At 38.6% G+C, this 14,067-nt stretch overlaps 1 protein-coding gene across 1 annotated transcript; it reads right to left on the reverse strand.

The window, feature by feature from the left end:
• Positions 1-460: 460 nt before the first annotated feature.
• On the reverse strand, positions 461-4,723 carry LOC109240685 (probable WRKY transcription factor 3). Its single transcript, XM_019407350.1, has 4 exons — positions 4,018-4,723; positions 2,248-2,951; positions 1,992-2,150; positions 461-1,125 (listed from the first exon to the last, which is right to left on the reverse strand). Exons 1-4 carry the CDS (start codon positions 4,414-4,416, stop codon positions 843-845), a joined length of 1,545 nt encoding a protein of 514 aa, XP_019262895.1. The 5' UTR covers positions 4,417-4,723; the 3' UTR covers positions 461-842.
• Positions 4,724-14,067: the final 9,344 nt, after the last annotated feature.

Here is a 14,067-nt window from a genome sequence, read left to right on the forward strand (position 1 = left end):
CAAGGTGATGGCGCAAGAAAATCAAGGCCTTAGCACAGTCTTGGGTGGATGCTTTAGTTTTGTCTTTAATGACGTCTCCAAGACCCATTGCATCTAACAGCATCCAACACCCATGTCATATAGTTCTTGCTCGAAATTTCAAGGGCAACGAACTTTCTTTTCATAATGTCAGTCATACTTAAGAGGAGAAAAGTTATACCTTAGTCTTCTCAAAGAGCTTCTTGAGACGGTAGAGTCTCGTGCTGATAACGTGTAATAAAACAATAAAAGTAGAAGAACAATATTGCAGAGAAAGAGAGAGTAATTCTTATTGAATTTTGGGATAATTTACAATGGGGTAAGGCCTCTCTATTTATAGGGGAAAAATAACTTAGCCACAAAGTAAAACTCTCTAAAAGATAGACATTCACTCTAATTATAATTCTATTCAAAACAGATAATTGAATGATTAGGAACAGGCTTTCAAAAATTTTGGTTATCTCAAAATAGTAAGTGTTACATACATTGGGAAAGAGACAAAGAGAGTAATAAACTTTATAGAGAGAACATATAAATGAACATATCCTCGTAAATCCATATTCCTGTTTTCTGAAAATTTCTTCATATGCCATTAATTTTTGAAGCTTATCCAGGAATTTACAGAGAAGTGCAGAAGTTTCAAACTACTGTCCACAGACTATTTGAGCATCTTTTAATTTTTAGCAATATATAGACATCTTTAGCAAGTAGCCATAAGATTTACAAACATTTCTTTGAGACATGAAGTTTTCAATAAAGAATTAATCTTGATGGCAGCAGTAAATGCAAACTTGTTTCACCCTTTCCCCTTGTAGTAATGAAGCTTACGCTCCAATCTCTTCCTCTTTCAGCTGCCTACATACTGGTATTTTATTGGTGTTATGAAAAGCAACATTTTCATGAAGTGAAGGCCTCCAAGTTGCAACGTCTTGCTCGTTCATCTGGCGAGTACTATCTTGGGCTGTGCTATGGCTTCTGTTTCTAGCAATGGGAATATCATGATTGTGTTTGCCTTCATATGTTGTTATGACAGCTTTTGGATCTGCTGAAGCCCTCTCGACATGTTTGCGGACATTGCATCCAGGATATGTGCAACGATAATAACTCCTGCATGCAGATCCAAGACTGAATGTCTTACATATGTTCATGCAACTTAAGAGAAGGAATTAAAAGTAATGACCAGCACAGGGAGAAGACACATATTTCAGCCGTAAACATGAGAATCTTACTCCAAAAGATTTAAGAACAAGCAACTGCCCAGACGGGATTCTAATTATTTTCTCATCAAAAGCTCTTGACCCCAACAGGATTCATTGAAGAAAGTTTCTAAGAGCAACTTGGGACAAAAAAAGAAAATAAGTGACATTGGCAAAAGAAAAGAGAAGCTAAGGTGGAACAACCAAGATGAAAGAGTTATTCCTATAACTTCCATAAGAAAATACACTATTTCCTATTCAATTAATTTATATATTTTTTATTGAAGAAGAAGATTTCTTACGGCTTGAAACTGCAGGAACAACAACAACAACAAACCCCATTAAATTTTCACAAGTGGGGTCTGGGGAAGATAATTTGTACGCAGACCCTACCCCTACCCAAGGAGGGCAGAGAAGTTGTTTCAGATAGACCCTCGGCTAGAGAGAAGTTCTTCTGGACAAAGATACCCATCACTCAATGCAAAATCACAAGGCACTAGCCAAAGTACGGAGCAAGAAAATTTATTGGTGCTTAATACTACATCATTCAAGAATTTGACTATGACTTAGTAGATTTCTGAATTATTTGTTTTGTATTCACCAAATGCCTAGGGATTTATGCAAGTGGAATATCCTGGGCATAGGATAAAAAGCAGGACACAAGTAAACACCACTCCTTTAGACAACTAAAGGGTAGACCAAGCAAAGCTGCAAGCAGCAGAACGACTAATGCATTCAAAAGGTCACAGTTAAGATATATAGAGTAAGTAGAAGTACCTCGGATGATGATTCCCCTTCACCACTTTCTGCCCATATTTTCGCCACTTGAACCCGTCATCCAAAATGTCTACTTCACTCCTTGTCTGCACAACAATTTTGGATTCTGATATTGCTTTATGTGATGAAGCAAGATTAGGAGCCTCAACAGCTGTCTTCCTGCATCATGGTTACTTGTATCAGATGCATATTCGTTTCAATTACATTTTCCTTTGTTCATTTTCAAAAAGAGGTTCCTTATGACAGAAGAGCTTACATTCTCTTCACATTTGGTTCATCGTCATGTCCCTCTTCTGCTGCTGTTGCAGTGTCCTCAATTTTATCACATTCATTAGAAAGAAGAAGCCCAGATGCCATTTCAGTAGACACTTGTCCAGAACGAGCAGGGAAAGCACCATTTAAGCCGTTGACTTCGGTCCCACTCAGCATTTCGCTTTCAGGTTTAGCTTTGGAGCAATCTGAACCATCCTGAGTACAACTATCTCTTCTGCGTTTGCTTGGTTGAGGAAGTTCATGGTTGTGATGGCCTTTATATGTGATCTCAGTTATGTGACCATCAATGGATAGCTCGACCTTCTTCTTGACAGGACACTTGAGATGTGTGCATTTATAGTAGCTCCGAGGACATTCACTTGCTTTAACCATCTTCTGTCCATACTTCCTCCAGTTGTAACCATCACAAGCTGGTCTATCGACAGAAGCAAAAGATGGCTTGTCCTCAGATTGAGAAACCAGTGGCAGTTCAATTTTCTTGTTCTGCTGGTCTGACGGCATAGCATCTAATTGAGGTTGTAAAGAAGATTCTGTTGGCTCGGTCGACGTTTCATTTCCTAATACTTGAGCTGATGTCCCTTGCGAGGAGAAATGATACTCAGCTTGGGTTTGTAAGTAAGACTGGGATAATGCTGCCTGCGCTGTGACGTGTGCTAGGGCCTGCTGGTGTGACATTCCAAAAGGACTCTACAAGGGAAAGTAGAATAAGTCTATAAGTAACGGCACGACGCCACTATGATCGACAACTTCGTTTAACTATTATTGTTAAGAATATGGATCAAGGGTCTAGCTCAATCCAAAATATAACTCATGAGGTGAGATTGCTCAAAACCATATAAGGAGACAACAACTCATTCCCTTAACCAATAAGGGACACTTAACACCGCCCGGCTAGACATCTTATGCATGGAGAATATATTATGGAGGTCCGACATCGGGAAATAAAGAACGAGGATGAATCTGACTTGGACAACAAATGGTTCTTCGGCCTAATTCAACCACAAAAATTTAACTCATGAGGCGAGAATTATCCAAGACCATACGAGGAAACAACAATTTATTCCCTCAAATAATGTGGGACACTTGACAATTACAAACAGTCATGAATTCATCATCGTGGGTGCGGGCATTATCCGGCTCAAACTATATATAAGTCGAAAACTCTAGTCAGCACCCATCATCACCTATTAGTGGTACTCCGCACCCACAAACTTAAAAGCTCAATCTGTCCCTTTGACAAACTCCTTATCACTTATGCAGGAATAACAACAAAAACAACAACTAGGCCTCAATCCTAAATAAGTTGAGGACGGTTATATGTATCCTCACCGACCAAGTTACTCTCATCTCATGTTCACCTATGTAGGGATAGTCATTCCTAATAACAAGACGACCATTAGTTGGATGTCTTCATAATTATGTTATTCCCCTTCAGGTATATACTAAAGTTAATCCTGCAAAATAGAAGCTTTTGTTGTACTAAAGGTCAAATCCCAAACTTTGTGCAAACCAAAAGAAAAGCTTCGACATGTGATTTCTAGCTCGTAGTTCACATATAAGACTCTTTCCAAACTACACCTTTGACTAAAAACTAGAAGCACTTTTCCAGAAGTAGATAGTTATTATGCAGTTGAATTAATGAAGTTACAAAATCAATAACTTCAAGAACCCCAAAATCATACTTTAAGCTTTTTCCAGAAACAAAAGGAAATATTTGATTATCTTTTAGAAAATGAACCGTAAAGTAAAATACCTGAAGTGGGGAAAGAAACCCAGGTGAATTGAGTAATCCAGAAGGACTAAGACCAGTTGGAATCATAAACAAAGGAGAATTTTGAGCCACCATTAAACTCATGGGTCGATTCTGCTTATACCCTAAATTCTTCTGATTCCCCTCTTTACAATTCTCTTCTCCGGATGAATTTTCAAGGAAAAGAGTCGGTGATTTTGCTAGTGGAGAAGCCATAGCTCCAGCAAGAAGCTGGGAGAAAGACGGGTATTCTGATTCCGAGAAGAAGCTGGAGACAAGTGTCATTGGACCTGGGCTAAAATAGGGCATATTTCCACCGCCAAAAAATGCTTCAAAATTAGGGGCCCGAGGTGGGATTGTTAGCTCTGAAACTGCTGCTGAAGCTTTGAATTTTTCCCCCATTTTTATGGCAAAATTACTAGGGGTTTTCTTGTTTGTTCACCCAGATAAAGATATGAGCGAAAACAAAGTTGTAAAATTTAAGGGAAAAAAGACAAAAAGAATCAACAGTTTATTGTTTGCTGTTGATGAAATGTTAGTGTTCAGTTGAACAATTTGCTGATTCTTTGGATGTTTATAGATATGTCTGAGAATGTACAATCATTGACTTGTGGGGTGGATTTGTTTAATGAAATTTGGGATTTGGTTATTGGTTACAGCTTTACTTTGTCTGGCTTTGCTCTTCTTTTATTGTTTGCATGTCGTCTTGAAGTTGCCTACAACTTTAGGTTATTAATATTGGACAACGAAATGTTTATAAAACATTATCACTTACGTGCAGGGGCGGCTAAGTTTAGAAGCTGATTTACAATTGAATTTGTAAAACATTATTATATTAATAGTATAATCTAATATATCCTCGACACCAATTACTTCAAGATTAAGATGTAGTTACTGGGCTCTTGGCCACCTGACCCATTTTTAAACTTAGAATTGCAAATTAATGAAAAAGTTTTAATTATTTTAAAATTCACCTTCTTGCTTAATTAGTGCTTAAATAGGATTTGGATTAATTATAAAGTGAAGGGAAGTTGAGACTTTATCTTTAATGATCTCACTTATTACATTTTGGGCCCAACCTATATCAATAAAATATTTTTAGAGTTTCGAAAAAGAAAAAAAAAAAAAACTCGGATCACCCGGGACCATACAAATTTGCTCGCAAGATCAAATCACCTAAATAACATCTAAACTCAAGAATCGATTATTAGAACTCAAGATTTTCAAGTTCAAAACTCATATTTCCAACTTTTCACTTAATGCGCTGAAACGGCCTCGTGTCACCCGAGACCCCAACCGAACATGCGTACAAGTGCAAAACCATCATAGGAACCTACCGAAATTGGTAAAATACCAATCTGAGGTCGTTTACCAAAGACATTGAGCGTGGTCAACTGTAGTCATTTTAAAAGTCAAAAATCACTTTTTTTTACAAAACTTCATATATAAACTTTTCGAAAATTGACAAGGATTACGCACGCAAGTCACAAATCATCAAATTGAGTTATAAGAAGTCTCAGAACACAAAACAGAAAGTTAGCACTCAAAATAACTTATTGGGTCCTTACAGGTTGGGATTAAATGCCCTGCATTTCTAAAACGTATACAAGGTGATATATGTAGGCCTATACACCCTCCATGTGGAATATTCAAGTATTTTATGGTCATTATAGATGCATCTACAAGATGGTTGCATGCGTGCTTATCGTCAACTCATAAAATTGCATTTGCGAGATTGTTGGCCCAAGTAATAAGGTTAAAAACATAATTTCCAGATTATGCAATTAAGACAATTCGTCTTGATAATGCTGGCGAGTTTACATCTCAGGTCTTTAATGTTTATTGTATAGCTACTAGAATAAAAGTTAAAATGGTCTAGCAGAATGCTGATTAAATGTCTCCAATTAAATGCTAGATGTCACGATCCAAAAATCCCTTTGGAGTCGTGATGGCGCCTAACACCTCTTGTTAGGCAAGCCAACAACAAATATGTGAAAATAAACTTCAATAATAATAAGGAATAGTATCAAAAAGTGTAATGGTATAAATATCTGAAGTTAAAATGTTAATACAAATGAATCCATCCCAAAATCTGGTGTCACCGAGTGCATGAGCTCTATATAATACAAAATACAAAATTTGAACAAAATATAATATTATCTGGAAGACTGAATAGTAAGAACATAAGATAACAGAGGGGACTTCAAGGCGGATCAACAGTGCTACCTCAAAATCTCCCAACTAATCTGGATCCGGCTTACGAGCACTACCATGATCAACAATATCTGGATTTGTACACGAAGCGCAGAGTGTAGTATGAGTACAATCGACCTCAAGTACTCAACAAGTAGCAAGTAGAATAATAGCATATGAATGAAAACAACTCAAACAATAATAGACTCAGCTTAACACATTAGGAGGAAAAATAGAAGCGCTTTTCAGATATACAGTCAAGGCATCAACTTCCACATAATTCACCCAGACATGTATTTAACAAGATAAAAATGTAATATCAGCTCTAACTATCAAGCAAAGTCATCAAATACCAATTAGTATGAGGTATAATACAACACTATGCCTGCATGTCAGTTATACATGCCAAATGAATAAAGAATCACAATTTAAATATCAAGTATAAATAATCTCAGCACATTTATAGTGTCCGACACAAAGTACCCCTTAATCATACTCAAAGCACGCTCTTGGTGCTTGGCTCAAAGCCTACAGACCCTCACTCTCACACACACACACAAACACACTCAGCACTGCACGGGTGCCTAACAAAAGTCCCTCACCAAGCACATATATGACCATGTGCATGAGCCCACGGTTAATACCTGACTTTGGAGGGGCGGGTCTTTTCCCAAGCACTGATCGATCTATGTCAATGATCAAAATCACTTAGCCCAATATGGTGCCTGGCACATGTGTCACCTTAATATCAATACCACTCAGCCCAACATGGGGCATGGCGCACACGTCACCTCACTATCAATATCAAATCGGCTCTGTGGCCAAGATAAGTTATCAATGCGCTCAAGTCTTCATTTGCCAACATATCAAAGAAACATAATTCAATATACCACATGGAATATACAACGTGGCACAATTTAGCTCAAACTCGTGTCATCCACAAAGAAACCAACAACAAGTGAGATAACATATAAAAAGTGCACAGAGACAAAGATATAACACGCGAATATAATATCATGACTGAATAATATGACTACGGCTAAGGCAAATAGCTCATCATAGAAAAAATAGCCCTATCATTTCTCAAACAAATAAGAAAATAGCCTAGACATGATTCCTAGCATGAATAATAGCTTAAGTAGTCATACAAATGGATAAAATATGAAGCATGATAGCAAAACAAGACGTACAATAGCCTAAGATCTACCCAGATCATGAATCACCATGGTGCATACATATACGCTCATCACCTCGCATATACGTTACCTCCAACATATAACAAATATCATAGCCAATGGGAAAATTACCATCAAATCAAGATTAGGCAAGATACTTACCTCATTCGTGCTAGTCTTCAACCTCGAATCATGTCACAACCTCGATCTAGCCCTCCAATCATGCAAATCTAAGCCAAACATCATCCAAGGAAGTCAAAAATATCGTAGGAAGGGATCCCAATCCATAAAGCTTCGATCTTTGAAGAAATCTCCAAAAGTAAACAAAATCAATTCGGGCTTACGTGCCTGAAACTATTACCAATATTCGATGACCCATAACCAAATAAATCCAAATATGTAATTAGTTTTAAAAATAAGTCTAAATCGTTTCTCAAATTCCCTAAATACATTCTCTTAAAGTGTAGACAAAAACTTCAAATTTCCTTTCAAAATTTCACGTTTTAAGTGTAGAAATCCATGGGTAATCACTATATAAATTCAAATCCAAGTGAAAATTTCTCTTCAATGTAGTAGTAAAATTGCTCTTCAAAAATCTCCTTTTCTCGAAGTATAGGGCCCAAAATATGAAATAATGGGCAAGGTGCCAAAAATAGCAACTTAAATGCACTTTTTAACAGTACCCTATGTGATCACGGTATTACCCTCGCTATTGTGAAGGTAAAACTGCCTCCAATTCCAGCTATGCTTCGCAAACGCGAAGCCTTCTATGCGAACTTGCAGGTCCATCCTACCCAGGCCTATGAAAACGCGATGCTGCCCATGCGAACACGATTGCCAAAACCTTGTCTGACAATGAAGCTCCACAAACACGACCACTTCATCGTGAACGCGATAAATAAATCAACAAGGACCCCAAAACACAATTTGTGATTGCAGAGCTCCTACCAACGCAACCAAAATGGTCTGAAACCACCTTGAATTACACCCGAGCCCCATGGGACCCTATCCAATCATTTCAACAAGTTCAAATACATTATACAAACTTATCCAAAGGCTCAAAACTCCACAGATAACATCAAAAACCAATAATCAAAGATCAAAATCGTTCTCTTTACTTCAATAACTTCCACTTTGCAACCAAGCGTCTGATTCCCGCCTAACCACCTGGATTCTAACCAATCTTTGCACACAAGTTTTAACCAACCTAATGAACCTATCTGAAGTCCCGAAATACCAATCAACGCCCGATAATATCAAAGTCAACTTCCGGCCAAACCTATAAACTCTCTAATTCTTCAATTTGCCAACTTCCGACAAATAGAGCCCAAATTATCTAGGAACATCCAAATTCAAATCCGAAGACACGCCTCAAATCCAAAATTATCATACAAACCTATTAAAACCATCAAATCTCGATTCCCGGGTCGTTTGCTCAAAAGTCAAACCTTGGTCAACTCTTCCAACTTAAAGCTTCCGAATTGAAAAGTATTCTTCAAAATCAACTCCGAACCTATCTGAAATCCAAATCAACCATAAACGTAAATTTTAATACATAATATGAAGCTACTCAAAGTATCAAACCCCGAATGAAGTGCTAAAGCTTAAAATAACCGTTCGGACCGTTACACTAGCCCACTGCTAATGAGGACAAATCTTCCCCTTTTAGTATGGGGGCATGCTATTTTGCATGCAGCAGCACTTGTGCTCATAAGGCCAACTAGTTATCATGATTTTTCCCCATTGCAATTATTTTTTGGCCAGGAGGCCAGCACAAAGATGGACCCCCAAAAAAGGTTAAGATTATATGTTGGTTTTGAGTCTCCTTCTATTATTAAGTATATGGAGCCTATGATAGGAGATTTGTTTACAGCCAAATTTGTTGATTGTCATTTTGGTTAATCAGTTTTTCCAACATTAGGGGTCGAAAATAAAAGGTTGGAAAAAGAGATAGAATGGAAACCATTATCTCCACTCATTTATATCCTCGTGCAAATCAATGTAAACAAGAGGTTCAAAAGATTTTACTTACAAAATATTACAAATTAACTACCAGATGCATTTACTAACCTCCCAAGGGTTACCAAATCGCATATTCACGCTGAAAATGCTCCAATTCGAGTTGATGTCCCAGTTAGACAATATGATAATGCAAAATGAGTCAGAGCCACACGTTAAACATGCTAGACCAATTGGTTCCAAGGATAAGAATCCTCAAAAAAGGAAATGAGCAAAGATTAAATTGATCATAATGTGGTGGCAATTACTCAAGAAGAGCATCAAGATATAACAATTGATAAGATCTCATGGGAGTCCAGGTACCTGGAAATGATAAAAATGAAGAGATCTCAATAATGTATGTCCCCCACGAGAAAAAGGTGGAACCGAAATAATATTGTTGTTGACAACAACTTGCATATAACGTGGCAGTTGAAGTAATGCAACAAGATGAGGATACCGATCCAAAATTTTTTGATCAACGTAGATAGAGAAATGATTCACCAAAATGGAAAGCCGCAATTCAAGCGGAATTGGCTTCACTTAGAAAATATGAAGTTTTTGGTCCAGTAGTTCGAACACCTGAAGGTGTCAAGCTAGTGGGGTACAAATGGGTTTATGTGCGAAGACGAAATGAGAAAAATGAATTCATAAAGGTATAAAGCATGACTTGTAGCACAAGGATTTTCGCAAAGGCCTGACATTGATTATATGGAGACATATTCTCCTATGGTGGATGAAATTGCCTTCAGGCATCTAATAAATCTGGCAACTCATGAAAAGCTTGCTATGTGGCTGATGGACATTGTCGCTACCTATTTATATGTCTCATTGAACAACAAAATTTTCACGAAAATCCTGAAGGATTCGAAGTGCCAAAAACATGAAAAAGTTCCAAGAAAACTTGTTTAATAAATCTTTAGAAATCCTCATACGACTTGAAGCAATTAGGGAGGATGTGGTACAATCTCCTTAGCGAGTATTTGCTAAACGAACCTATTTGCCCTTGTATATTTACATAGAGGCGTGGATATGAAGTTGTCATTATAGCTGCGTATGTTCATGTATTTGATGAACAGTGTGTTCCAACCTTATTTGGATTTCTTTGTTATTGTGTTCATTGATGATATCTTGGTATATTCCCATAGTAGGGAGGAGCACGAGCAACATTTGAGGATTGTGCTTCGGATTCTGAGGGAGGAGAAGTTATATGCTAAGTTCTCCAAGTGTATGTTTTGTTTGTACTGAGTGGAATTCTCGGGCCACATAGTGTCTAATAATGGGATCAAGGTGGATCCGAAGAAGATTGATGTAGTTTAGAATTGGCCCAGACCTTTGACCGCTACAAAGATCTGGAGATTCTTAGATTTGTTTGGTTACTATCGTTGCTCCGTAGAAGGGTTTTCATCTATAGTAGCTTCATTGATTAACTCAGAAGGGTACCTTATTCGGATGGTCAGACGAGTGTAGGGAGAGATTTTAGAAGCTCAAGACTGCTTTGACTATGATTCAAGTTTTGGTATTGCCCTTAGGATCGGGGTTATATACTATTTATGACAATGCTCTGTGTGTTGGTCTTGGTTTGTGTTGTTGCAAGATGGTAGGGTGATTGCCTATGTATTTCACCAGTTGAATCCTATTGAGAAGAATTATTCGGTGCATGATTTGGGCAGCTATTGTGCACGCGCTCAAGATTTGGAGGCATTACTTGTATGGTGTGTCTCGTGAGGATACTAATCATCGAAGTCTTCAGTATTCGTTTAAACAAAAGGATTTGAATTTGAGACAGCGGAGATGGTTGGAGTTGTTGAAGGACTATGATATCTCTATTTTTTATCATACGGGGAAGGCTAATATGGTAGTGGATGACTTGAGTAGAAAGGCAGAGAGTATGAGGAGTTTAGCATTCATTCCAAATGTGGAGAGGCCTTTAGCCATGGATGTGTGGGTGTTTGCCAACAACTTCATGAGATTAGATATTTCTGAGTGCAACAGAGTTCTTGCTTGTGTTGTTGCGCAGTCATCTTTGTTTGAGTGTACTAAGGCTCGTCAATACGATGATACCCATTTTCTTGTCCTTAAGACACGGTGCAGCGAGGTGGTGCTAAGGAGATGACTATTGGTGATGATGTGGTGCTGCAAGGGTCGGGTTTGATTTCCTAATATGGATAATTTGAGGGAGTTGATTCTTAAGAAGGCTCATAGTTCGTGGTATTTTATTCAGCAGGTGCTATAAATATGTATCGTGATGTGAAGCAACATTATTAGTGGAGATGGATGAAGAAGGATATCGTTGGGCATTTTTTATGGCATTTGAAATGTCAACAGGTCAAGTATGAAAATTAGAAATCGTGTGGTTTGCTTCAGAAGATTAATAAACTGGAGCGAAAGTGGGAGCGGATTATTATAGACTTTGTGGTAGGTTTGCCATAGACTTTGAGGAAGTTTGATGCCATTTAGGTCATTGTTGATCAGTCGATTAAGTCAGCGCATTTCATTCCGGTTATGACTTTCAATACTTCAGAGAAGTTTGCTCACATCTACATAGAGATTGTTCGCTTGTGCGTGTACTTGTTTCTATCATCTTGGATCACAACACTTAGTTTACTTCACACTTTAGAGATCTGTTCAGTATTAGCTAGGCACACAAGTGGAGTTGAGTACTGCATTTCACCCTTAGATGGATTAGCAACCTGAGCGGACCATCCAGATCTTGGAGGATATGTTGAGGGCCTTCGTTATTGATTTCTGGGGTCAGTGGGATCAATTTTTAACTTTAGCATAGTTTCCTACAACAACAGCTATCATTCTAGTGTTCAGATAGACTCTTATGAGGCCTTATATGGGAGGCGATGTTGTTCTTTGGTTGGTTGGTTTAGGCCTAGCGAGGCTAGGTTGTTGGGCACAGATTTGGTTTGTGATGCTTTGGAGAAGGTGAAGTTGATTCAGGAGTGACTCCGTACAATGCAGGCTAGGCAAAAGAGTTATGTTGATACAAAAGGTTCGTGATATGGCTTTCGTGGAGTTGAGAAGGTTCTTCTTAGAGTTTCACGTATGAAGCGCGCAATGAGGTTCGGAAAGAAGGGCAAGTTGAGCCCGAGGTTTATTGGTTCATTTGAAGTGTTGGAGAGGGTTGGCGAGGTTGCCTATAGACTTACTTCGCCTCCTAGTCATTAGGGAGTTCATCCGGTGTTTCATGCTTTTATGCTTTGGACGTATCATGAAAATATGTCACATTTTTGGACTTCAACACAGTGCAACTAGGTGAGAATATGGCTTATGAGGAAAAACCAATGACCATTTTGGATAGGCAGGTTCGGAAACTCAGGTCTAGGAATCGTGTCAGTGAAGGTTCAGTAGTGAGGTCAACCAGTCTGGGAAGCAACTTGGGAACTAGATATCCTGACCTTTTTGGCATCCCAGGTATAATTAACGTTTGTTTAAGAGAGGGATAATGTAACAACCAACTGGTCGTTTTGTGTATTCGAGCTTTGTACCCCTATTTGATGTTTCCCGTATGTTTTTCATTGTTTTGTGACATGCGAGGGTGGTTGGTTTGTCTTTGGGAAGGTTCAAGGATGAATTGAGATACTTAGTCTCATTTTGGAAGCTTAAGTCGTAAGAGTTGACCAAGGTTTGAATTTTATATAAACAACCTTGGATTGGTGATTTGATGGTTCCGATAGGTTTGTATGGTGATTTTGGATTTAGGTGTATTTTCGGATTTGAATTTAGAGTTTGCTAGGATGTTTTGGCTTATTTACTGAAAGTTGGCAATTTGAAGGTTTGGAGAGTTCCTAAGTTTGATCGGGAGTTGACTTTGATGATATCAGATTTTTATTATTTTGGAACTTGGAATATGTTGGTTTTTCTATTTGTAACTTGTGTGCAAAGTTCGGATGTAATACGGACTGGTTTGGCTTGAATCGAATACTTAGTTGGAAGCTTGGAAGTTCTTGAACTTAATAGAAGTTAAACTTGTGCTTTGATCTTTGATATGTTGATGTAATGTTATTTTATGTGCTTGGAGGATTTGGATAGGTTCGAGTAGTATTTATGGAATTGTTGGTGTGAGTGAATGTGGTCTCGGTTGGCTCGGGTGAGTTTCGGAACACCCAGGCATTCTTGGTGTTGCAAAGTTTTGCTGGTGGCAGGTCCTTCATTGCGATCGTGAAGGAAGTATCGCGAGCACAGAATGCATTTTAGAGCTGGGGGAGATTGTTCTTGGCATTTGCAATTGGTGGGTCGCGTTCGCGATGGTAGGGGGAGTTGCTCTTCGCGTTGTGCCAGGATAGCCACGTATGCATATGATAGCTGGGAGTAGGAGGTTAGGCCTTCGCATTTGCGAAGGCTTGATCACGTTTGCGTATAGGGGGGAAGACTTGGTCATTGAGTTCACGAGCGTTTATGGACTTATTGGTGTGATTGAATGAGGTCTCAGGTGGCTCGGGTGAGTTTCGAAACACTCGAGCATTCTTGGTGTTGCAGATTTTTACTGGTGGCGGGTCCTTCATCGCGATCGCAAAGGAAACATCGCGAGCGTGGAATGCATTTTAAAGCGGGAGGAGATTGTTCTTCGCATTTGCAACTGGGGGGTTGCGTTCGCGATGGCAGGGGTACTTGCTCTTCGCGTTCGCGCCAAGATGATCACGTTCGCATATGAGAGCTGGGAGTTGGAGATTAGGCT

The sequence above is a fragment of the Nicotiana attenuata genome, unplaced genomic scaffold, assembly GCF_001879085.1.
Source record: "Nicotiana attenuata strain UT unplaced genomic scaffold, NIATTr2, whole genome shotgun sequence".
Taxonomy (NCBI): domain Eukaryota; kingdom Viridiplantae; phylum Streptophyta; class Magnoliopsida; order Solanales; family Solanaceae; genus Nicotiana; species Nicotiana attenuata.

Excerpts from the sequence above, each read along its gene's own strand:
- LOC109240685 (XM_019407350.1), bottom strand. The coding sequence starts at position 4,416 with ATGGGGGAAAAATTCAAAGCTTCAGCAGCAGTTTCAGAGCTAACAATC. Across the intron at positions 2,952-4,017 it reads GGTTTCTTTCCCCACTTCAG|AGTCCTTTTGGAATGTCACA; the intron begins GTATTTTACTTT and ends TTTCCCTTGTAG. Across the intron at positions 1,126-1,991 it reads AAGGGGAATCATCATCCGAG|GAGTTATTATCGTTGCACAT; the intron begins GTACTTCTACTT and ends ATCTGCATGCAG.